The 26,085-nt window shown below is 46.3% G+C and overlaps 1 protein-coding gene across 4 annotated transcripts in view; it reads left to right on the forward strand.

Annotated features, from left to right (window-relative positions):
- The window catches only part of GNE (glucosamine (UDP-N-acetyl)-2-epimerase/N-acetylmannosamine kinase), a 75,226-nt gene that overhangs the window by 12,309 nt on the left and 36,832 nt on the right, over nucleotides 1–26,085 (forward strand). For 2 of the 4 annotated variants that reach the window (XM_054031922.1, XM_054031923.1), the window contains exon 2: nucleotides 22,403–22,605. In XM_054031922.1, the coding sequence (XP_053887897.1) occupies nucleotides 22,403–22,605 (203 nt within the window). Of the gene's footprint in view, nucleotides 1–17,059; nucleotides 17,082–20,515; nucleotides 20,568–22,402; nucleotides 22,606–26,085 lie in introns of those variants that run through there. The other 2 variants (XM_054031925.1, XM_054031924.1) reach the window with 2 other exon arrangements.

The following is a 26,085-nucleotide window of genomic DNA, read 5'->3' on the forward strand; positions in this document are numbered from 1 at the left end:
TAGCCCACAAAAGCTTATGCCCAAATAAATTGGTTAGTTTCTAAGGTGCCACAAGGACTCCTCGTTGTTGTTGTTTTTTTGAGAAAGGGTATGCTCTTTCCCTCAAAGAAAAGATAAGAATGCGCTGGTCCACATGCTCTCCCTTTACACATGCATCTACCCTTTTCTAGACGCATCAAGCAGCAGGCGCAGAAATTAGTGCTAATATGCTTGTGATGGAAAGAGACAAAAGTGGAGGGGCACAGAGCCTTCCCACTTGCTATATTGATGTGTGTTCATCACTGCAATTTCGCTTGAGAAAATACCCCAGAATGCAAGTACCTGATGCCCACATGCTAGACAGGATTGATATTTCGTTAGGACCAGATCATTTGCCACAGCAAAGCAGACTCTCGGCTCACCTATCAAGTGCAGTAGCCAGCCTTTGGTAAAGGCCAATACGTGATCCATCAAAGGAAGATTCATAATCATAAATACTAATCCTAGCCTACCACACATTCTTTATACATGCAACACAGCAGCAGAAAGATTTTCATGGGGGTTGTCCCCAAAGCAGAATTTTGCAGGACATCGATTATCGTTATTTTAATTACAGTTCCTGCCTAAAGACTCAAACCAAGACCCCATTTTGCTAGGAACTCTACAAACACAGAAGAGACAGTCCCTGCCCCAACTAGTTTATAACTCAAGAAGACAAGACCACTGCAGGAAGTATTATCTCCAGGTTACAAATGAGTAATTGAGGCCCAGCGAGATTAACCACCTGATTCTGCAGTTTTCTTGATTGGGCAGTGTCAAAGTCAGATTCAGGACTCACAATTTGTCAGACCACTCTGTTTATTAGCAAAGCGCTCTGCTAATACACCCAGATAATGTGAGCACCATGCAAGACTCAAACTATCTTATTTATACAGATAAAAGGGTGCGAACTTAAGATAACAAAAGGAAGCAGAACTGATAAGTTTACTTGGGGCTAGATATACATATCTTATTTCCTATTACCGATCTCCTGTTAATGTCCCACCATTAGCTAAGTGGACCCATTGTTTCATACCTTAATGTTTCTCTTCCTGACAACTATATTTCAGCATTTCTTATTCCTGCTTAAAGGAACATACAGCATTTCTTTAATCCATTCTATTTTTACAATATAATTCATTCTATTTTCACAGCAGTTAAGTCCCTTTTAAGTCAATCACATTTAAACATGTGCTTAGGTGTTTTCCTAAATTGGTGCCCAAAGTTATGCAGAAGTTTGTGGCAGAACTAGAAATTGAACCCAGATTTCTTGAGTTCCAGTCCAGTACCTTAATCGAAAGATGCTCAGCTCAAGCGTCTCTCCAGAGTGACTATAGCTCCTTCACCCACTCCTAATTCTGGGACCTTTTTTCATGCGGTGCCTTATGTTTAGTCCTGTGGCCCCAAAGCTGAGCCTGGATCAATTGACTTGGGCTCAAGGAGCTTGGGCTGCAGGGCTAAAAATTGCAGTGTGGACATTGGGGTGACCAGGTGTCCGGTTTTCGACTGGAACACCTGGTCGAAAAGGGATCCTGACAGCTCCAGTCCGCCCCACTGACCGGGCTGTTGACTGTCCGGTTGGCTGCGCTGCGCAACAGGACTGGCAGGCTCCCTGCTAGCCTCCGCACCATGCGGCTCCCGGGAAGCAGCTAACATGTCCCCCTCCAGCTCCTACGCGGAGGGGCAGCCAGGAGGCTCCACACGCTGCCCCTCCCACCCTCCAAACCCTTCGATCCCCTGCCCGGAGCACTCTCCTGCACCCCGAAACCCTCATCCCTCAGCCCCACCTCTGATTCCCCTTCTACCCTCAAAACCCCTCGATCCCAGCCCGGAGCATCCCCTGCACCCCAAACCCCTCAGCCCCAGCCCGGAGCCCCCTCCTGTGTCCCAAATTCCTCATCTCCAGCCCCACATCAGAGCCTGCACCCCCAGCCAGAGCCCCCGCACACCAACCCCTTATCACAACCCCCTGCCCCAGCCCAGAGCCCCTTCCCGCACTCTGAACCCCTCATTTCTGTCCCCATCCCGGAGCTCGTACCCCCAGCCCTCACCCCCTCCAGCCCCCTGAGCCAGCCCGGTGAAAATGAGCGAGTGAGTGAGGGTGGGGAGAGCGAGTGACAGAGGGAGGGGGGATGGAGTGAGCAGGGGCAGGACCTCAGAAGGGGCCTGGGCAGGGCCTCAGAGGAGGGCGGCGCAAGGGTTTTCAGTTTTGTGCAAGTAGAAAGTTGGCAACCCTAGTGGACATTCAGGCTTGGGCTAGAGCAGTGGGTGGGAAAACTACAGCCCGCGGGCCAGATCCGGCCCCTCAGGGTTTTGGATCCGGCCTGCGGATTTGCCACCCCTGTGGTGCCGTGGGCCCTGTGCTGCTCCGGGAAGCGGCTGGCACCACGTCCCTGCGGCCCCTGGGGGAGGGGAGGCAAAAGGACTCTGCGCACTGCTCTTACCTGTGGGTTCCTCCCCCGAAGTGCCCATTGGCTGGGAACGGGGAACTGTGGCCAATGGGAGCTTTGGGGGAGGTACCCACGGGCGCGTGGAGCCCTCTGCCCTCCGTCCCCCAGGGACCGCAGGGATGTGGTGCTGGCCGGTACCTGGAGCGGCGTGGGGCCAGGGCAGGCAGGCACTCCAACCCCCTGCCCTGATCTCCCTGCTGCACCCTGCACCCCAACCCCCTGCCCTGAGCCCCCTCCTGCACTATTGCCCTGAGCCCCCTCCCGCACTGTGAACCCCCTCCTGTACCCCAACCCCCTTCCCTGAGCCCCTTCCTGCACACTGCACTACCTCCGGCACCCCAACCCTCTGCCCCAGCCCTACATTCATGGCCCAGCAAGCAATTTCCCCACCCCAGTGTGGCCCTCGGGCCAAAAAGTTTGCCCACCCCTGGGCTGGAGCATCTGCGCTGCAATTTTTTAGTGCCGCAGCCCGAGACCCAGTCAGCTGACTTGGGCCAGCCATGGCCGTGCCACAGGTCTTTTATTGCAGTGTAGACATACCCTTAAAGTCCAAGCAGTTTCCATGAAGCATTCTTGCTATGCTGAGTATGTCCCCGTGTGTATCGAGCTGTATTCTACCAGCTAGTTATCCAACTTGTAAAATGACAACTATCTGGGGCATTATTCATTCTGTACATTTTGCCGGCTTACTAGCAATGTGAATCTAGTACAAGGTATTCATAATTATTATGAACAGCCCTCCAGCTCCAGCCCCTACCTCCATGGAGATCTTTAAATTAATGCAAGTATCAGGGGGTAGCCGTGTTAGTCTGTATCTACAAAAACAACAAGGAGTCTGGTGGCACCTTAAAGACTAACAGATTTATTTGGGCATAAGCTTTCGTGGGTAAAAACCTTGCATCCGAAGAAGTGAGGTTTTTACTCACGAAAGCTTATGCCCAAATAAATCTGTTAGTCTTTAAGGTGCCACCAGACTCCTTGTTGTTTAAATTAATGCAGTTTCTGTTATCCTACATCACAGAGGTAGAGAGATACAGTAACACCTCAGAGTTACGGACACCTCCGGAATGGAGGCTGTTCATAACTCTGAAATGTTCATAACTCTGAACAAAACGTTATGGTTGTTCTTTCAAACGTTTACAACTGAACATTGACTTAATACAGCTTTGAAACTGTAATATGCAAAAGAAAAACGCTGCTTTTAGCCATCTTAATTTAAATGAAACAAGCACAGAAACAGTTCCCTTAGCTTGTCAAATCTTTTTTTAAGCTTTCCCTTTTTAGTAGTTTATGTTTAACACAATACTGTACTGTATTTGGTGTGGGTTTTTTTGTTTGTTTGTTTCTTTTGGGTCTCTGCTGCCGCCTGCTTGCATACTTCTATTTCCAAACGAGGTGTGTGGTTGACCGGTCAGTTCGTAACTCTGGTGTTCGTAATTCTGAGGTTCTACTATAGATGCTTCTGATACTAAGAAACATATGTACACTATTATTATAAGCATTGGTACAATTTAGGATCCTGATCCTGCAATTTAATCCACTCAAGCAGACCCTGCCAAAGGGCCCAGCCAGGGCCGTCCTTAGGCATACGCAGCTGCGTAGGGCACCATGAAATTTTGGACACCAAATTGCCCCAAATTTCATGGTGCCCTAGGCAGCTGTGTGCTGCATACGCGGCAGCACCAGCCCCGGCGACCAGCCCTATCACCCGGCCGGCACCCCCATGGGCTGCGCCCACTGCAAGGGGCAAGGCCATCCCTATGGGGGTTGTGGGGCCCCACCTCTTACCCTTCCCCCTTTCTCCGCCCCCATTCCACCTCTTCCCCCAGCGACCCGGCACTCACCGGCAGCGGCGAGAAGCGAAGCAACCCGGCCCTAGCCTGCTCCACTCTGCCAGCTCCCAGCTGCGTTGCTCCGCTTCCCGCTGCCGGTGATTGCGGGGAGATTGGGGAAAGGATCGCCCCCCCCCAGCACGGGAAGCAGAGCAACTTGGCCCCAGCCTGCTCCACTTCCCTTGCCTCGGCCCCAGCCGTGTCGCTGGGGGTGGGGGTTAGGGAAAGATTCCCCCTGGACTCACTGGCGGTGGGAAGTGGAGTGCCGTGGCTGGGAGCTGGCGGAATAGAGCGGGCTGGGGCTGGGCTGCTCCACTTCCCGCGCTGCCGGTGAGTGCGGGGCGGGATCCCTTCCCCCAAGACCCTCCCCTGAGTGACACAGCTTGGGCTAGGGCAAGGGAAGCAGAGCAGGCTGCTCCCAGCCCCCCACTAATCCCCCGGGCCCCTCTGGGCCTGTGGGGCTTCCAAAAGTGCCCCCCCCCCCACAGCTCCTGCCTCCCAGACTCTGGTCGAGGGGAGGACTGGACTGCTTAGGACATCCAAATGGCTAGGGATGGCCCCTGGGCCCAGCCCTGTGGATCTAATTGCAGGATCGGGGCAGGGTTGTGCTGCAATGTGGTACAAGCTCATTTTCACCAGGCAGTGGAGAAGGGACTGTAGTGACATCTGCACATGGGCCATCCCCAGGCCTCGGCTTGGTGACTGAGGGTCCTATCTGCACGCCACAAGAGAACGGCCACGTCCTGGGTGACAGGGAGCGTATTGCAGTGGGGGCCTCCTATGACATTGGTGCAGATGGACCCACTCACAGCAACCTGGTGGGCACCAAGGGTTCAAAAATCCTGAGAACCCTGTGATTTTAAACACAGGACAGCTTGGGCTCTTTCTGGCCTCCGGCCTCACAGCCTCTCCCTGGGAGCCACGTTTTCAAGCTTCTCGCCACAGCGGCGAACGCTAGACGCTCTTTTTTAAACTGGGGGCCAGGATTCCCCTGTGAACACAGGACGGCTGGGGCTGGGGCTCTTGGAGGACCAGCAGGGCGAGGGCTGCTGGCCCTGCCAGGGTCCCGTCCAGAGGACAGGGCCTGGGCAGCTGGGCCCCAAGGCTTCAGCGAGGGGGGGGATCACTGCCTGCCCCTCCCCAGCCAGAGACATGGGGGGGGAGGAGCTGGCTTGTGTGTGGAGGGGGGGCTGTGCTCCCCCTGGGAGAGGGAAGTGGGTGAAGGTGGGGGCCCTGTGAGAAGTGTCCCTACCCCTCCCAGCATGTGTGAGGCTGGGGAGGGGGCGTGGGGGGGCGGGGCACCCTTCATAGCCCCTCCCCCTATCTGGAGCTGTGAGAGGACAGGCCGCGCGCCCAGGGCTTGTGGGCGGGGCTAAGCTCCCCCATGCTGGGGGCTGTGAGAGGACAGGCCGCGCGCCCAGGGCTTGTGGGCGGGGCTAAGCTCCCCCATGCTGGGGGCTGTGAGAGGAAAGGCCGCGCGCCCAGGGCTTGTGGGCGGGGCTAAGCTCCCTCATGCTGGGGGCTGTGAGGGGAGGGGCTCTCTGACGAGCCGTCCTCCCCCCTCCCCCCCCGCAAGCCCGGCGGGTCGATGACGCGCGGCGCGCGGCCTGAACGTGCCGAGGGCATCTATCGCGGCCGAGCCGGGCGCCGGGAGCGGGGTCAGAGCAGAGGTGAGGCGCGAGCACGGGCGGGCGGGGAGTGTCCGGGCTCGTTCCCGCCCGCGCTGCGGGGCTCTGGCGCCATCGCAGCCGGGGGCAGGGCCCGTCCCCCGCCGGGAGATAGCCCCTCCCCTGCCACGACGCGTCACGTCACGGCCCCGGGCGGGGGCGGGGAGAGACCCCCACACACGGCGGGGGGAGGGGTCCCAGCCCCTGCCGGGGGGGGGGTGTAAAGCGAATGACCCCCCCACACACATACACACAGGATAGGGGGGATTCAGCCCCTGCTCTGAGGGGAGAGATAAGGGACGCCCACACCCACACAGGATAGGGGGAGGGGACTCAGCCCTGCTCTCAGCGTGTGTGGGGGGGAGATAAAGGGACCCCCCACACACCCACACAGGATAGGGGAGGGGACTCAGCCCTGCTCTCAGCGGGTGGGGGGGAGATAAAGGGACCCCCACACACCCACACAGGATAGGGGAGGGGACTCAGCCCTGCCCTCAGTGTGTGGGGGGGAGATAAGGGGACAGACACACACACTCAGGATTTGGGGGTAGGGGCTGATGTTTCTCCTGGGCCCAGTTTCAGGTTGTCTATTCTTATTTCCAGCGCCCTGGTGTGATTCCAGAGGGCATGAAACTTGCCCCGTTTCCCTCCTGTTTTCTCCCTGGGCTAAAGAGCCACCTGAGTCTCTTCCAGGAGGTAGCGAACCCAATGCAGGATAAAGCACAGCGGGGCTGTCGTTTGTTTGTTTGTTTGTTGAATATTAACAAGGGGGTATCTTTCACTTCCTGATGAAGGCCAACAGGCCCAGACTGGCTGCGGTCAAGGTGGGATGAGCTGATTTCTCACGATGAGTGCTGTCTGACTAGCTCGCCCCGATATTTAAAAGAGGGGGCTCCATTGATCACAGCCTGGAGAGAGAAGTGGTCATTCAGATATGAAGATCCCAAACCGGTGAAGACTACATAGCACAAAGCCAACGCCTTACATTCCACTGTTAATAATTCATTATGAAAGGTGTTATACACTGAAGGCACGGAGTGTCCACCCCTCTACTTGACTTATGTGGAATTGAGCATTTTCAGAATTGAGCATTTAAGACCTATTTAATTCAATGGCAGTTTTCTCATTGATTTCAGTACTGCAGAATAGACACTTAATGCATAAAGTAAAGCTATGTAAGGTAAAGTATAAAGTTTTACAGGTTTTTACCTATGCATCCCCTGCCAAGATAGGTCTACATTCCTTGGCAGAGGTGGCTCCATTTTAATAGTAGGACAGAGAGCTGCTTCAGAGCACAGTGCGAGGAAACAGTTAAAAAGGTTTTTGCCTATATCTTCATTACCAAAAAAGGTGTTTTGTTTTTTGTTTTGTTTTTTTTTACAGAAAGAGAGCTAAGGCACATTAGTTATCTCGCTGTAAAATCCTAATAGAGACAAGGTTCTGGAGTTTTTACCATGGTGGAGCTAGGTGAGGTCAAATCCAGGTAGGGATTATTGTGTTGACCTTGGCTAGCTACATCACAGTAGAAATTTCCTGAGAGAACTTCAAACACACACAAATCAGATCTCAACTCTCATCTCTTTTGAACCTATAAGGGAGAATAAATTCTGTCTGTGCTCTTAAATTGCTCCCTGCAATGTGTCACCCAATTGAAAGATTCTATTTCTTTAGAACTCAGAATCTGAGTACAAGGCCACCACTTACGTACAGACAAGCTTTAACTATACTGACATAGCTGAAGTGGTGCAGCTCACCTAGTATCATTGTACCAATAACTGCCCACATGAGGGTTTGTACTGATACAAGTATATGGGTTAAAAATAATCATACCCCTAACTGAAACAGTTATATCAGTACAAAAAACTGTTCAGATCAGTCCTAATTGTTGTTGTTTCATTGCTGAATCCAAACATGTTACAGAGGTTAAACTCAAAACTAAAAATAATGCTGCTGCGGGTTGATTGAAACTTATTAACACTAAATATAACTAGAATGCTCTTCTACAGTACGAATGCCTTTTGTTTCAGAGCAGGTGTCATAACAATCTGCCTTTGATCTCCACTGATACTTTACAAAACTATTTCTAAGAGGCCATTGCTATAGCAGGCAGTAACTGATCATTAAGTTTAAAATGTGTTGCTCTGCAGATGTGCAATCTGTCTACTTAGTTTTCTACAGGTTGGTAATTATTGTGTATCTCGAGATTCTTTGACTTCTGGCATCCTCAGGGTAAATTCTTTCCTCATCTAGGGTGGGTGATCTTATCTGGATCTTAGTTGAATGGCCTTAGGATATTAAAATACGAGTTTTTTCCAGAAGGGCCTGGAAAGACAGAATACTTAATTGAACCAATACTACTTTTTAAGCCTATTTTGCATAAATAAGCAGATAAAAATCTTGTCTCAAGGGATTTGAGACATCTGATGTTTAGAACACATAACCTGGAATAAGGAGACCTGGGATCTGTTTATGACTTTGCCACTCCTTCTCTCTGTATCCTTGGAAAAGTCGGTTCACTTCTTTGTGCCTCAGTTTCTCCAACTCTAAATAGGGGAATACAGATTCACTTTTATAAATCACTGTGAGATCACTGTTTGAAAGGCTCGATGTATTTGTAATTTATTAGTTAGACCAGAGGTTCTCAACCTTTTTCTTTCTGAGGCCCCCCCAAACATGCTATAAAAACTCCATGGCCCACCTATGCCACAATAACTGATTTTCTGCATATAAAAGCCAGGGCTGGCATGAAGGGGTAGCAAGCAGGGCAATTGCCTGGGGGCCCATGCCACAGGGGCCACCATGAAACTACATTGGTCAGGCTTCAGCTTTAACCCCGGGTGGCAGGGCTCAGGGACCTGGGCTTCAGCCCCATGTGGCTTTCTGCCCTGGGCCCCAGGGAGCCTAATGCAGGCCCTGCTTGGAGGACCCCCTGAAACCTGCTTGAGGCCCCCCAGAGCCCTGTTTGAGAACCACTGAGTTAGACAATATCAGAGATAATCTTGTAATGACTAAAGCGCTTTCATAAAAATTGCAGATTTTGAGCATGTTTTTATTTTTAACTGTGACCTCTGTTTTTCATAGATGAAGGGATGTTGTCCTTCTTAGAAAAAAGTTTATGAGCTGTTAAAAAAAAAAAAAAAAAAACCCAAGAAGGCAGTAGTTCTGTTGTAACAGTGATGTATGAATCAAGTTAATTTATTATACATCTACTAAGCATATAGGAGGAGGAAGAATTAGTCCTTATAGATTTAATTTAGCAATATAGGACTATGTGCTGTATGACCTTGGCAACAGAACAATGTTGCTAGAATTGTTGCAGGGTCCTCCCTCCACATCCTCAAGGAAAGAAGTTCTCAAACATATTATACCTTTAAAAAAGGCATAACTGTTAAAGGAAATTAAATCCAAGACTATGTTTTTACCTTCACTGAGAAATAGTATCGATAGCAAAGATACAGAACTTTGCAGCTGGAGAAAATGACAGTCTTTCTGAAGGATTGGAACCCAAGCTATTAAATTTCTAAAATAGTCATGAATTAATATTTGATTCCTTTTTAAATGGTGATTGGGTGTAACAGTGGTGTCTCAATCCAAATTGAAAGAATATGACTGTGGTACCATTTAATACAGTTCTGAACTTAGTTAGGAATTTATTTTATTTATTAGTGTTTATTGCCCTGATAAAACAAAGCACTGGAGTTCTGTTTAGGTTTTTTTCAGTCATACAGGCCACATCTGTGGCTCTTAATCACATATTTTGTCCCACTGACTTTTCTGCAGGATGGGGCTGTAATTGCTTTAGCATTACATATGTCATACTAAGGCATTTTTGTTCAGTATACACAGGAAAACTTCACTAATGATAGGGGGAAATCCTTGGAAAGTTGCTGAATTTTGTGAATTTGTAAATAAGAGCCTGTACCTGCAAACATTGAACTACCAGAAGTACTGCTTACTGCAGTAAGTAATACCACTGTTGTACTGCACTAAGCAGTGGTAGGAGTAGAAAGCATCAGTACTGTTTGCAGGATCAGGCCCTAAGTGAATGAACACAATGAAAATTATTGTCTAATGAATTGCCAAATGTTCTTTGTTCCCTTATTTTGGCGACTAATTGAGTTTTAGTTATTAATGACACTTAATTGTTCTTTACTTTTTTTAGAAAAGGTCATTTGCATCGTAGCGACTCATTACAGCTTTGCTATTAAATGTTTGCGGAGGGGTTGGGAGAAACTGCTTTTTTTCTTCTGCCAAATATAAATTATGTGCATTAGTGAGCTTCCTTGAATATTGTTTCAGTGTTAGGAGAGCCCTATTTGTGTGAGGTCTTACATTTAAAATGTGGAGGGGGGGAGGGGGAAGGATGGTGCTTCATTGTGTGATGTAGCACAACATTTTGTTCTTCTCCATGAGGAAAAAATTTGAAACCAAGCCTTTTACTTAAACTTGACCATTTTTCCTAGTCAAGTTAGCTGGAACACATCCAGCTAAAATTGAATTAAAGGTATTACCATGCATCTACACTAGGTAAAAGGCTGGGTTTAAATTGGATTTAGCAAGCATGTATGTTTAAACCCAGTTTAAGCAAGACCATTTTTCCTTGTCAAGACAAAGTTTATATAGAGCTTTTAGGCTTGGTTTATCCTTTCTGCATTTGTAAAAGTTGGGCTAAGAGCCTAAGGATATTTTCCAGCCATTACTAAATCATCTCACTCATGTCCTTGATACACATTGTGGCCAATGGCTATTTTTTGTCTGCAGTCCACAGCCTTCTTAGCCCTGGTCTACACTACAGGGTTAGGTCGAATTTAGCCATGGTAGGTTGATTTTAAAGTAACCTCGTTCTGTCGACCTAAAATCGACTTCTGTACTCCTCCCCGGCAAGGGGAGTAGCGCTAAAATCGACCTTGCTGGGTTGAATTTGGGGTAGTGCGGGCACAAATTGACATTATTGGCCTCCGGGAGCTATCCTAGACTGCTCCAATGTGACCGCTCTGAACAGCACTTTCAATTCTGATGCACTAGCCAGGTACTCAGGAAAAGCCCCGGGAACTTTTGAATTTCATTTCCTGTTTGGTCAGCGTGGCGAGCTCAGCAGCACAGGTGACCATGCAGTCCCCCCAGAATCACAAACGAGCTCCAGCATGGAGCGAACGGGAGACACTGGATCTGATTGCTGTATCGGGAGAAGAATGTGTGCAGGCAGAACACCGATCAAAAAGAAGAAATTCTAATATATATGCCAAAATCGCACAGGGCATGATGGACAGAGGCTACAACAGGGACACACAGCAGTGCCGCATGAAAGTCAAGATGCTCAGGCAAGTCTACCAAAAGACAAAAGAGGCAAACGGTTGCTCTGGGTCAGAGCCCCATATGTGCCGCTTCTGTGATCAGCTGCATGGCATTCTAGAGGGGGACACTACCACTACCCCACCACTGACTGTGGACACCTGCAAGGGGGGAGTCTCATGCAACACAGAGGAGGATTTTGTGGATGAGGAAGAGGAGGAGGAGGAGAATGCATAGCAGGCAAGCGGTGAATCCATTCTCCCCAGCAGCCAGGATCTTTTCATCACCTGGAGCCAATACCCTCCCAAGGCGGGATCCCTGAAGGCGGAGAAGGCACCTCTGGTGAGTGCACATTTGTAACTACGTACAGGGTTTAAAAGCAATAGTGTTTAATGTTTCATTTGCCCTGAAGACTTGGGATGCATTCGCGGCCAGTACAGCTACTGGAAAAGTCTGTTAACGTGTCTGGGGATGGAGTGGGAATCCTCTAGGGACATCTCCATGAAGCTCTCCTGGAGGTACTCTGAAAGTCTTTGCAGAAGGTTTCTGGGGAGGGCTGCCTTATTTCGTCCTCCACGGTAGGACACTTTACTGTGCCAAGCCAGTAGCAAGTAGTCTGGAATCATTGTAGCACAAAGCATGGCAGCGAATGGTCCTGGGATTTGGTCGCATTCAAGCAACATTAGGTCTATATCTTTCTGCGTCAGCCTCAGGAGAGTGATCTCATTCATGGTCACCTGGTTGAAATAGGGGAATTTTTGTAAGGGAACAGTAAAAGAACCCCGTTCATGCTGGGCTGTTTGTGCTTGGCTAAAAGGGATCATCCCTGAGAATAGCCACGCGGTGGGGAGAGGGGTGAAGGGATCATCCCAAATAGCCACACGGAGGGGTAGGGGGAGGTGTGTGCTGCACATCCACCCGAAAACCGCAGCCCCTCCTTTTAAATGGCAAACCCAACCAACATTGCTTGCTATGGGAAAGGAGGGTGTTGCAGTTTGAAAGCATTCCCACGTGTTATGAAGGCATTAGAAACCAAACCCGAGTACCCTTTGGCTTACCATGGCTTCCTGGAAACCGAATTCTGTTGCCCAGCCATGTGTGATGTGTCACCATACCGGCAAGGCGCTTAATATAAAAGGCAAAATGCGACCTTGTACCTAAAGCACATGTGCTGTCTGCTGTGAATTGCTTGATTCACTGTGAAAGAGTCTCCCTTTTGTTCTCAGAAATGTATCATCTTAAATTTTACTCTCCCTTTTTATCTCCCTGCAGGTGCAAATGTTTCTATGCTCCCCCTATCATCTCCGTCTTGAGGTTATCGTAGATTAGAAGGCGAAAAAAACACACTTGCGATGACATGTTTTCCGAGCTCATGCAATCCTCCCGCACTGATAGGGCACAGCTGAATGCATGGAGGCATTCAGTGGCAGAGTCCAGGAAAACATTAAGTGAGCGCGATGAGAAGAGGCAGGATGCAATGCTGAGGCTAATGGGGGAGCAATCGGACATGGTCAGGCATCTGGTGAAGCTGCAGGAAAGCCAACAAGAGCACAGACCGCCGCTGCATCCACTGTGCAACCGCCTGCCCTCCTCCCCAAGTTCCATATCCTCCTCACCCAGACACCCAAGAACGTGGAGGGGGAGGCTCCAGGCACCCAACCACTCCACTCCAAAGGATGGCCCAAGCAACAGAAGGCTGTCATTCAAACAGTTTTGATTTGTAGTGTGGCTACAATAAGTAATGTGGTCTTGTCCTTCCCTCCTCCCCCACCCCACCAGGGCTACCTTACATTCTACCACCATTCTGCACTTGTTCAGCCTATAGTTGAACTGCTCCTTACTGCTGTCCAGGCTGCCTGTGTATGGCTTCATGAGCCATGGGAGCAAGGGGTAGGCTGGGTCCCCAAGGATAACTATTGGCATTTCAACATCCCCAACAGTAATTTTCTGGTCTGGGAAGTAAATCCCTTCTTGCAGCTGCTCAAACAGCCGGGAGTTCCTAAAGATGTGAGCATCATGCACCTTTCCTGACCATCCCACGTTGATATTGGTGAAACGTCCCTTGTGATCCACCAGTGCTTGCAGCATCATTTAGAAGTACCCCTTCCGGTTTATGTACTGGTTGGCAAGGTGGTCTGGTGCCAAGATAGGGATATGCGTTCTGTCTATCGCCCCACCACAGTTAGGGGTTGCAGCAAAGCCATCCACTATGACCTGCACATTTCCCAGAGTCACTACCCTTGTTAGCAGAACGTCAGTGATTGCATTGGCTACTTGAATCACAGCAGTCCCCACGATAGATTTGCTCACTCCAAATTGATTCCCGACTGACCGGTAGCAGTCAGGCGTTGCAAGCTCCCACAGGGCTATCGCCATTCGCTTCTCAACTGTCAGGTCAGCTCTCATCTTGGTATTCCTGCGCTTCAGGGTGGGAGAAAGCAACTTGCAGAGTTCCAGGAAAGTTTCGCAGCCACTGGGAATCATCCCATACCTGCAACACTATGGTCCCACCAGTCTGTGCTTGTTTGCTGGGCCCAGAATCGGCGTTCCACTGTATCAACCAGCCCCACTGCTGCCATGATGTCCCAATTCCCACAGCCTGTGCTTTCAGGAACATCTGTGTCCATGTTCTCCTCACAATTGTCCTCATGCTGCCATCTCTTAGCCAGGTTCTGCACATACTACAGTATAATGCGCGAGGTGTTTACAATGCTTGCAACAGCAGCAGTGAGCTGAGCGGGCTCCATGCTTGCCGTGCTATGGCGTCTGCACGGGTAACCCAGGAAAAAAGGGGCGAAATGATTGTCTGCAGTTGCTTTCACGGAAGGAGGGAGGGAGGGGAGGCTGACGACATGTACCCAAAACCACCCATGACAATGTTTTTGCCCCATCAGGCATTGGGAGCTTAACCCAGAATTCCAATGGGCAGCGGAGACTGCGGGAACTGTGGGATAGCTTCCCACAATGCACCACTCCGTGAGTCAATGCTAGCCACGGTAGTGAGGACGCACTCTGCCGACTTAATGAGCTTAGTAGGGACATACACAATCGACTATAAAATCGATTTCTAAAAATCGACTTCTATAAAATCGACCTAATTTCGTAGTGTAGACCTACCCTTAGTAGTGTGGGAGGTCCCATCACCGCTCTGCTGTCACAGTATAGTTAAAACAGGTACCCTGCTGGCTTTCAGAACAATGCTAGCTAGGTTGCATCAAGCTCTCAAGAGTAGGGGTTATCTTTGTTACTTCTCTGTACTGTGCCTGAGGGGATCATATCATTGATTGCGGTTCCCAGGTTCTACCCTAACACAAATAACTAGAAAATTCCCTAGGGCTATCTTCTTGCTGCTGAAGTAGGAGCCCTGATGAGTGCTTCTGATTGCTCACCAGGAAAACAAGAAGCAGAGAGGGCAAGGATGGAGTAGTGGCCCTGAGACTTGGTCCAAAAGAGGTTATTGGTGGTATTGATGATAGTGATTTCAGATTTGGAAAAGATGGAAAGCAGACTGGAAAGGATCCAGGATGGAGTTGAAGGAGAGAGATTTAAGGCAAAAGTTGTAGATGGGGGGAGAGTGTGTGTGTGTGGGGGGGGGGGTGTCCATGAGTTTGGATTTGAAGGGAGATAAGGCAGTAGTTGGAGTCAGTGAGAGAGCCTTTTTGAGGATGAGAACGCTCCTGGTCCCTGTAAATTCCCAAATTGCAGGATTTGCTGTGAATCTGCATCTTGCGATAGCATTGTGGTCCTGAATCTTAACTTTTATTTAAATGAAATGTTCCTTTCCTCATATTTACAAAGATATACTTGGGTCATGTTTTCAAGGTTAAACCAATAGAGCGTTGCCTTTCTAAGTATGCAGATAGCTTGAAACATTATCGGAGAGTTACGAACTGCTCGATTCCTCTCAGTGGAGCAGCGTTTCATTGGAAACCTAATGACAATTTAGTGTTAGCACTATTTCGTTGCTGATCATTTTTGCACAAAGATGTAGTTGGTGTGCTTATCGCAATCCCAGACAGCCGCCTTCAACTCTACAGTTGCTAAAAGCCCCCGCTATTTCTTATTCATTCTCCCTTGACAACTTCTACAATGGAATTAAGTATTGTCAGTAGAAATATCTGCAGCACATTGAAAATGTGGGGATGGCATAAACTAAATTCAGGTTTCAGAGTAGCAGCCGTGTTAGTCTGTATCCACAAAAAGAACAGGAGTACTTGTGGCACCTTAGAGACTAACACATTTATTAGAGCATAAGCTTTCGTGGACTACAGCCCACTTCTTCGGATGCATATAGAGTGGAATAAATATTGAGGAGATATATATACACACATACAGAGAGCATGAACAAGTGGGAGTTGTCTTACCAACTCTGAGAGGCCAATTAAGTAAGAGAAAAAAACTTTTGAAGTGATAATCAAGATAGCCCAGTACAGACAGTTTGATAAGAAGTGTGAGAATACTTACAAGGGGAGATAGATTCAATGTTTGTAATGGCTCAGCCATTTGGGAAGACCAGACCATACTTAATTGGCCTCTCAGAGTTGGTAAGACAACTCCCACCTGTTTATGCTCTCTGTATGTGTGTATATATATCTCCTCAATATTTATTCCACTCTATATGCATCCGAAGAAGTGGGCTGTAGTCCATGAAAGCTTATGCTCTAATAAATTTGTTAGTCTCTAAGGTGCCACAAGTACTCCTGTTCATAAACTAAATTAAATTTAGTATCAAGGTTTATAAAAGGGACTACTTTGCTGTGTCTATTCATATTTATATTTCCTTCCTGTTTTAAAAAGGGGAATATTTAATAATGAAGTTACCACAAACTTTGCAGTCAGTTGCAGAACTTAAATTGAGTTTGCTACAGGTACATGGAGCCTTTGGGAAGACCAGACCATACTTGTATTCTGAGAGGAGAGAACCAGAGGGGGTAGCGAGGCTAAGGAGGGGTTAAGAGTGAGGTCATGAAATAGGAGGGGGGAAGGGGACTCTGGAGCAGGTGACAGGGCTAGGGGAGAAGCCTTGCTGTTAGTGATGAGTCCTCTGAGTAGTAGGATTACTAAACTCAACTAATCAGCTGTAGAAGGTAGAATTAATGTCCAGCTGAGAAGATAATAGGCTACTGCTGCTTTAGAAATAGTGGAAATGTCTGTGACTGTAAGTGGTCCCTTTTAGTATTGCTTTGCTTGCTCAAAACTTGGGGCAAACTTTCCCATCCCCTCCACTTGGGCTCATCTGACTTACTCTTGACTCATGCAGTCTGGCTAGGGCTATTATCTGCTTGTTCAGAATATAGCTCCAGCAGTAATCTCAATATTAACCTGCACACAAATCTGGATTGTAGAGGGAATATATAATGGTTAAAAACAAAACAACCCAGGAGATTAAATCTGGTGCAGGATGCCCATTAGATAAGACATTAAAGGCAATCCATTGTAACGTAATGAGATGTATTGTACCCTTGACATAACTTGGCCCACAGAGTACTGGACGTTAGCTCTTTGTTTTGTTAGGTATTATGCTGTTTTACCTGAGAGTTAGAAACCAGTCCGTGCAGTGATTCAGGAGTTAAACATGATTTACAGGTTCTTTTAAAAAAAAAAAAAAAAAGAGCAGGGGTTGGAATTAGCCAGTGGTAGATAGGAGAGCTACTTCTTATACATTAATATTTAATCCTCTTTTACCTTCACTGCCGTTTGTGTAGAGGAAGTGAAAAGTTGGTGGAGTTAGCCAATGGAAGATAGCATAGCTTCTTTTTTCATATATATTAATATTTAATCCTTTTTACCTTCACTGCAGTTTGCGCAGAGGAAAGCGAAAGGTAAGGTTTCTAATTGTATAAAAGAGAAAATAGATTTGTCATGCTGGAGACATAATACATGGGTAGCAGTGGTAACCCCTTTCTGGCACGAGGGGAAGTAGAGCTCCTGTTTTGGGGCTTAATTGACCAGGTCAGGTCTCTTATCCCATAACTAGTTTGAAGTCTTGAGTTTAAAGCACTGAAATGCCTGAAGGAAACTAGTTCCTGACTGACGGATAGTATCTTGCAGCTGGCATAGTCAAAGCCTCTACATGTCACACGTGTGGTTTTTCAGGGGAAACTCGGTGCAATTGCTCTATAAAATTCCAGTTTGAGAAATGTTTCTGAGAAACATATTGAAAAAAGCTAATTGAACTGGCCTGTTGTGTTTTGCTTAAACTTACAGGAATAGGTTTAAAAATAAATCCTAGATTTGGTAGCCTGGTGTGTTCTAGCATTTTCCATTACCCTTTTAATAAAAGGAACTGACTTTATTGCCAAGTAAATGATATAATGTCTACCACTGACAGCCTGTGTTGTAAAGTTGCTCAGTTCATTTTTATTTTTCTACTTCATGTTTGTTTAAATGTGATAGCTTTTCATATGTGTCTTTGAATGGTCAAACTTTGTAAACACAGAAAACTTTTCCAGCTGCACTTGAAATTGGGCAAGAAGAAATCTAATTCTTAAGACTCTAAAGAATTTCAGAAGGATAGTAAAAGTCTACTTTGAAGGATTGCATAACGCTAGCTTATTGCACCAAGCTGCCAAATGGAGGATCAGAGTTTGAATCCCATTGCCTTTCATTTAATTGATCAGGGAGTGGTGGTAACATTCTTAACTCTTGTGGGTAGTGCTTTGTGCTACTGACATGGAGCCCCTAAGCAATGCTCTGGAGGGGGTCTGAAATTCCTGCCATTACATAATTAAGGAATCTGACCTGGAGAAGGACTGGTGCTTGTGCCCAGATAGATAGCAGAGATATTCGGTTTGGCAGAAGGAAGCAGTCTTTCAAAAGTGAGTGTAAAATCAGTCCTGCTCTGGTGCGGTGAGATTAAAGGCTCTGTCTGCCTGGGAACTCACTGCCTGGCTCTTAAAAGGGCCCAACCATAGGGGTAGTATGTGTGAGAGAAGCCACAGAAGGAAGTTAATTGGCATACCTGTATAGCTGTACATGCCCAGTTGTTCACCTATTTATCAAAACGGAACAAAAATGTTTTTTAAAATGTATTCTGTTTGTGATTCAGTTAAAGTTGAACAGTCTGTTTCTGGATCATTCTGGAAAAGTGAAACTTTTTGTTTGACGTGTTATTACACAAAAATGAAACACTGAGAAATGTAGGAGATTTAGAGTTCCTAGTTTTCATAATTTGTCAAAAGGACATTATCATTTTAAAAGCTATCCAGTTTCAAGAAGTGTGTTAAAAGTAGCTTTCAGGTGGTGCACCTGTTACCAAGTTTCCCCTGCCTATTTTTGTGTTTTCACAACCACAGTTTTCTATTTCTACAAAGTATGTCTCCTCTGTTGCTGTGTGTAATATCCACACAAACAGCAGGGCAAACTGACCAATGAACTCTTATGAGGAAACAGTGAAACTGAGGCTATGTCTGCACTCCTACTTTTGATAGTATAATTTATGTTGCTCAGAGGTGTGAAAAAACACCCTTCTGAGCGACATGAGTTACACCAGTGGTTCTTAACCTTTACTGCAGCCTGCACCCCTTTGGTTCTCAAAATATGTTCTTGCACCCCTTCTCAAAAATCATTGAAGTAGGTCAATTCTTTAAACCTAGATATATCATAACTATATATATATATATATATATGCGCCACATCATCATCTGTGCATGCATCAAGAAATACCCTGCAACGTGGCGGTACACTGTATTTTGTAGCGAGATAATTTCACTACAATTCGTTTAAAAACGTGAAAATAATTTTTTTGTTTGTATATTACAGTAATCGTTAAAAAACGCATAATAATAAATAGATAAGTTTGATGAAACAAAGTAGTTGTACTTACGTGCCTGTGCTTAATTTGTGTTTTTGATGATTTACCTTCTAAAAAAATCTGGCCTGTCTCGCACCCCCAGAAAGGGCATCTCACGCCCCCAGGAGGTGCGTGCACCCCAGGTTAAGAACCACTGAGTTACACCGAGAGAAGCGCCGGTGTGGTCAGCGCTATATCTGCGGCAGAGCATTTCCCACCGACAAAGCTACCGCTTCTCATTGGGGTGGTTTAATTATGTCGAGGGGAGAGCCTACTCCTATCCGTATTGAGCGGCTACACAAGAGACCTTACAGCGGTGCAGCTGCATTGGTACAGCTGTGCTGCTGTGAGGTCTCTAGTGTAGACCTATAAAGTGGTATGCATCGGCAGTACAGTATTTGACTGCATTTACAGAGAGCCTCTGCACAGTAACTGAAAACTAAACTCTTCATTCAGGATTTTAGGAAACTGTAGGGACTCAAACTAAGGTTGGGAAAAGCCATCTTGTCTGCCAATGAAGATAAACTTTAAAAGGCAGCAACTTCAGATGAAGAAATGGCTTTGCTAGAAGCAAGTCTGCTGATCTTAATTTCATTAGTGATGAAACCAGCAAGAACTCAGTTTCTATGAGCGTTCTGATCTAATTAGCTTGATGTTATACTGTGAGTGTTCATGAACTATCAGGAGTGAGTGCTCTCAGGACTCAAATTAACAGAAGCGGGATTTGATATGGAGCAGTGAGGAAAAGAGGTCTGCGACACCTCAGGAAGGCATAATAGAAGGAAGTATTTACCTAATATGTTAGTATGAAGCCACGAAAACTGAGTCACTTCTGTAGGAGGATATAACTTCCTTATTTGGCTATTAGTTAGCAAGAGATTGAAACGATGTTAGAGTTTCTGGGGAGGAGGAGATTTATTGAGCAATGTGCGCACAGTGAAACTCTGAGGACAAAAAGAGATCACTCTTCTAATGTAATGTAAATATGACAGACTTCCCAATATTTGTTCTGTAGTTTGGAAGTGACAAGTGACCTTTTGACAACAAGAGACTAATGGTGTGTAGGTGCGGGCAGAAAACATTCAGGGCCTGATCCCACAGCCCTTTAACTCTTCGTTAACTTTTCAGGCCCTTGGTAAGCATTTAATTAAATATACATGCCTATTACAAGTTGACTCCTTTAAAGCACTCATGACCTAGGTGGCCAGGTACACTGTGTGCAGTGATGTGAATTCAAGCATCTTGTAGATTTTTTCCTTTCATGACTTCTAGCGTTATGCCTTTATTTTTCTCCTCTGTGTCAACACTTCTGCATCAAACTGTGAGCTGGCACCTTTCTCAGCCCTGTTCTACAGACATTCACTGAAGGTTTCCTGCCTCAGGACTGCTCAGCCTTTACCTCTCCCCAGAGGCCACTCCTGCCTCCTTTATATCCAGATTGGGGTAACAAGAGTCTTCAGTGGATTTGACTAACACACTGAACCCTTTCCCAGCAGGCTCAACACCTGCTAACAAGGTGAGGGGGGTTGGGTAAACCCTACCAGCCTGTTGTGTGTGAGACGGAAACTCAGATTTCCCTCTCTGTGTTTCCTGTGGATGGTTTTCCCATGGGATGAGAAGGAGGCTCAGCCCCTAAACCCAATAGAGCCCCAAGATCTGAGTTCCACACTGTCTTTGGAGCCTCTGGCCCACTCCTGTTCACTCCGGTCTCCACAGCAGCGCAGCTCCAATGGAGAATGAGCGGAAAATGCCTGTCGCCTTTTGCTCACCCTCATGGATCTGTGGAAGCCCACTGTGGAGATCCAGTTCCGCAAGTGTTTCCTTTCCCCAGTCCAGAAGTTCACTGTGTTTTCATCCCCTTTGCTTACATGGATGATTCCTGGCTAGTGTGTTCTGGTGTTAAAGATTCTGGAAACTTTCTGAGGCTATCTCCTCTACTGTAAATTTAAAATGTGAGCTAGAATAAGGGTCAGAAGATTTCTGATATATGAAGATCTCTGAACTGAGCCCCAGTCAGTGAGCTGACACTTAACTGATCTTCCTTTTCTGTTGTGAAGGGGAGGTTCAGAGTAGGAAAATTAGTGGTACAAAATTTGTCTTGTTTTGTGAAGCTTGTCATTTAAACTCATAAAATACTCCATTACAACGTTACACCAGTATAAGGAATAATCCGATCATTCTTTTTACTTTGTCTTGTTCGTGAAGCTTGAACATCTGTTTAAAAAAAAAAAAGATCAGATGTAATGCCAGTTTATTATATACAATAAAGTTAGGGGACTGTGTCCTGTACTTGCACGTGTGTGTCAGGGGAAATAGGAGAGAACTGAGTATCTAGTAGTAGCTGAAGATTGATAAGAATCATGATGTTTTAGAGCCTGATTCTGACCGCAAGCTGGTTTTACACTGGTGTAATTGCATTGACTTCAGTGGAATCACTTCTAACTTACATCAATGCAAATGAGATCACACTCAGAGTTATAAGCCTGGTTTAGTGGCAGCCCCTCACTGACATAGTGTTTCTGCGCTGCTCATAAAGGAGTTGATGCCTCATTTTTAGGAGCTACTTTCTTCTGGTGGTCACACAGTGTCTTTGTTAGTGTAGCCCTGGGTATCTCCCAAGAGTCCTTTCCATTATGGGGTTTTGGGATATGACTGTCACCCAGGAAGATAATATTAACTTTGCACTTAATCTGACCATTTCAAAGCATTTTGCAGGCTTTTAATTGCAATTGAACCTCACAATGTGTTTGCATCATTATCTCCATTTTAAAGTCAGGTAAACTAAGGTTCAGAGGTATTAAAACCTAAATTTTTCACAAGCGTCCACAAATTTTGGATGCCTCAATTTTTGAATGCCCAACTTGAGACTTTTTGGGCCTGATATTGAACAGAACTGAGCCTCCACAGCTCCCATTTTAAATCAGGATAGCGCCACATCTCTGAAAATCAGACTTTACATCACTCAAACTGGGCATCCAAAATTAGTGGAAAATGTAGGCCTTCATGACTTCCCCAAAGTTACATATCAAGTCTGTGTCAGAGCTAGGAATAGAACCCAGGAGTCCTGACGTTCAGCTCCTTGCTTTAATCACTAAACATCTGTTTCCTTTGTGAAAGCACATATGCGCGTGTGTGAACACACACACAATCTGAGATTATACCTATAATTGAAAGCATGTTTTTCCCAGCCAGGTACCTGTTATCTAAATGGTAATCTTTTGATCAGTTAGCACTTGTCCAAATTTCCACGCTGGAATTAGCATAGCATTCTGCCTCATGTCTTTCATTATTTAAGCATGCAATTTTATGGCCGTACAGAAAAATATTAATCTTTGCTTTTTGTTGTTTCAGGAACTGTATTTCAAGAATCTTTCCAGACAAAAACAAATCATGGAGAAGAATGGGAACAACCGAAAACTTCGGGTTTGCGTTGCTACTTGCAACCGAGCTGATTATTCAAAATTAGCTCCTATTATGTTTGGCATTAAGGCGGAACCACAGTTCTTTGAGCTTGATGTCGTGGTGCTTGGCTCCCATCTGATTGATGACTATGGGTAAGATGGAAACTTGCATCTCTGCCATGTTGTTAGTGGCAAATCCTTGCCAACTTGAGATCCCGTATAAAGAATGGTACGTTAGTTATCGCTTAGAGAAGCAGGAAATGTTCATCCTTAGGACTGGATTTTGGGACCCACGTATGTTCAACCAAGTATTGTTTCAGATCTGATACATTAGATCGTGTTATCCATTAACATTCGGTAAAAGGGAAAATGTCCTTGTTAGGGTGCTCATTCCTCTTTCAAATCAATCATTAATAATACCAAACTTAGTACTTACTTAGCGCCTCCTAACTGAGGATCTGAGCACTTGGGCCAGGGTTTTCCAAGATGACTGAAAGTCACTGGGAATTGAGCCCAACTCTCTCAGGCTACATCTACACTACAGCACCTACTTCGGTGCAGCTGCACCTCTGTAGAGCTTGTGGTGGTGACATTCTAAGTCGACAGGAGAGAGTTCTCCCGTTGGCTTAATAACTCCTGCCTGCATGAGAGACAGAAGAGCTTTTCCTGCCAACATAGCGCTGTCCACACTGGCGCTTAGGTCGGTGCAACTTGCGTCGCTCAGGGGTGTGGATTATTCACCTACCTGAGCAGTAGAAGTTATAACGAAGTAACCTGCAGTGTGGACAAAGTCTTAGGCTTCTATGAAAATCCCAGCCTGAATAAATGTAAATTAATTAAAATTACTCGTCTTCCTGGAAATGATTTACCTTCTGTTGTAACAAGTAACAGTTATGGTTACTGTAATATTGTTCTCCATCTTTTCCAGTTTATTTTGAGCATATTGTATCCCTTTTATCAGTTTCTAAGCTAACAGAGCTAGAGCCATGCAAACACTCTTGAGTACACACCAGTCCTAAATCCCATTTTTGAAGGTAACTTAGGCATGATGGAGACTAAATTTCATCGACTTTCAGTCTGACATAGGCTCCCAGGTGCCTAAGCCACAATTGAAAATAGGACTTTGGCTCCCAAGTCACTTAAGTGCTTTGGAAATCTTTACCTAAAGTCTGTTAGAAAACAATAATTTTGTCTGAGAAAGTTAACTTTGTCCAGACAGCCCACATCTATTTCTAATGGGAGTCCCAGGTTCTTGTATTCATCTGGTGGCACGAAGGGTTAATCCTATGGACTGGGCAGGTGACTCTTGATTTGGTATTACTAGGGCTCGACAGCACACTTACACTTCAGATCACTTCTGTGCCCCTCAGCAAGCGAGAGGCATCTGTAGGGTATGTGGCCTTTCCTGCACAACCACTTAGGAAGGCTTCTTCCAAACAAAGACATTCTTGTAGATCGAAACACTAAAAACTAGGGCTGTCAAACGATTAAAAAAAATCACAATTATGAGATTAAAAAAAAGTCGTAATTAATCAGTTTTAATCACACTGTTAAACAATAATAGAATACCAATTTACATTTATTTATTATATGCATGTTCTTCTACATTTTCAAATATACGGATTTCAGTTACAACACAGGATACAAAGTGTACAGTGCTCACTTTATATTATTTCTGATGACAAATATTTGCACTGTACAAAAGATAAACAAAAAATAGTATTTTTCAATTCACCTCATACAAGTACTGTAGTGAAATCTCTTTATCATGAAAGTGCAATTTACAAATGTAGATTTCTTTTTTTTTACATAATTGCACTCAAAAACGAAACAATGTAAAACTTTAGCGCCTACAAGTCGGAGCATGAAAGATCATATGAATGTTTAAAGAACAGGAGTACTTGTGGCACCTTAGAGACTAACAAATTTATTAGAGCATAAGCTTTCGTGGGCTACTGCCCACTTCTTCGGATGCATACAGAGTGGAATAAATATTGAGGAGATATATATACACACATACAGAGAGCATAAACAGGTGGGAGTTGTCTTACCAACTCTGAGAGGCCAATTAAGTAAGAGAAAAAAAACTTTTGAAGTGATAATCAAGATAGCCCAGTACAGACAGTTTGATAAGAAGTGTGAGAATACTTACAAGGGGAGATAGATTCAATGTTTGTAATGGCTCAGCCATTCCCAGTCTTTATTCAATCCTGAGTTGATTGTGTCTAGTTTGCATATCAATTCCAGCTCAGCAGTCTCTCGTTGGAGTCTGTTTTTGAAGTTTTTCTGTTGTAAGATAGCCACCCGCAGGTCTGACATTGAATGGCCAGACAGGTTAAAGACAAACCAGTGTTCTCCCACTGGTTTTTGAGTATTATGATTCCTGATGTCAGATTTGTGTCCATTAATTCTTTTGCCTAGAGACTGTCCGGTTTGGCCAATGTACATGGCAGAGGGGCATTGCTGGCACATGATGGCATATATCACATTGGTAGATGTGCAGGTGAACGAGCCCCTGATGGTATGGCTGATGTGATTAGGTCCTGTGATGATGTCACTTGAATAGATATGTGGACAGAGTTGGCATCGGGCTTTGTTACAAGGATAGGTTCCTGGGTCAGTGGTTCTTCTTCGAGAGATGTCCCTGTGGGTGCTCCACTACAGGTGTTGGTGCGTCCCTGCGCCTTCGCCCGGAGATTTTTGCAGCAGTACTCATAGCGGCCACGCATGCTCAGAATCTGCCCCCCCGCTGTGACTCTAGGGTAATAGAACGCATGCGTGGCCGGTCTCCTCAGTTCCTTCTCAACCGTCCCCGGCCTGAGACGGAGCTCAGCAGACTCATTAGAGAATCCTTCACTATTGCCTTAATTATCCTTTAGAAACCATTTTTTTCTGTCAGTTTTCTCTGTTAAAATAGTTACTTACCCAGTTTATCTTAAAAAAAAAAAAAAAAAAAAATTTCCTGTCAGCCGCGGCTATGCCAGGCTCCACCGGTTTCAAGCGCTGTGCTATTTGTAAGGAAGCTATCCCGTCATCGGACGGGCACTCAAAGTGTATAAAATGTTTGGGGGAAGCTCACATTCCCCAAAAATGTGCCCACTGCTGTAAACTCAGCTCCAGGGCACGGAAAGACAGGGAGCTTAAACTCAAACTGCTCCTGCTTCAAAAATCTATCGGGTCAGTTTCAGACCCAGGCATTGAAGCCGGCTCCGCTACCCGACACAGCCCCCCCCACCCTCAAAAAAGCTCAAGAAGTCTACGAAAAAGGGGCACCTTTCCTCACCGAGCAAGACTATGAGGCATAAAGTTTCTCCAGGCAGATCAACGATCTCTCTGCCTGTGATTCCTCGCCTCAGCAATTTTCACGAGCCAGGCTCCTCCGGAACAGCGCAAAAGCCGCCTGAGGCTTCAGCGCCGCCGAGAAGCTCCGGTGCCGAGGCATCAGGCTTCCAGTTGCCTGCCTCAGGGACGGCACCGTTCGGCACCGCGAATGAGACGGTGCCGACATTCTACAGCACGCCTCACCCGAGGCAGCCCGACATTTCTCGCCCGGCACCGACCGCGGCACCGACGCCTGCGGGGCATTCTGACACACAGATCACAGCCAGAAGCCCCGATCGCAGGAATGCTCTT

This window comes from Malaclemys terrapin, chromosome 6, assembly GCF_027887155.1.
Source record: "Malaclemys terrapin pileata isolate rMalTer1 chromosome 6, rMalTer1.hap1, whole genome shotgun sequence".
Lineage (NCBI taxonomy): Eukaryota > Metazoa > Chordata > Testudines > Emydidae > Malaclemys > Malaclemys terrapin.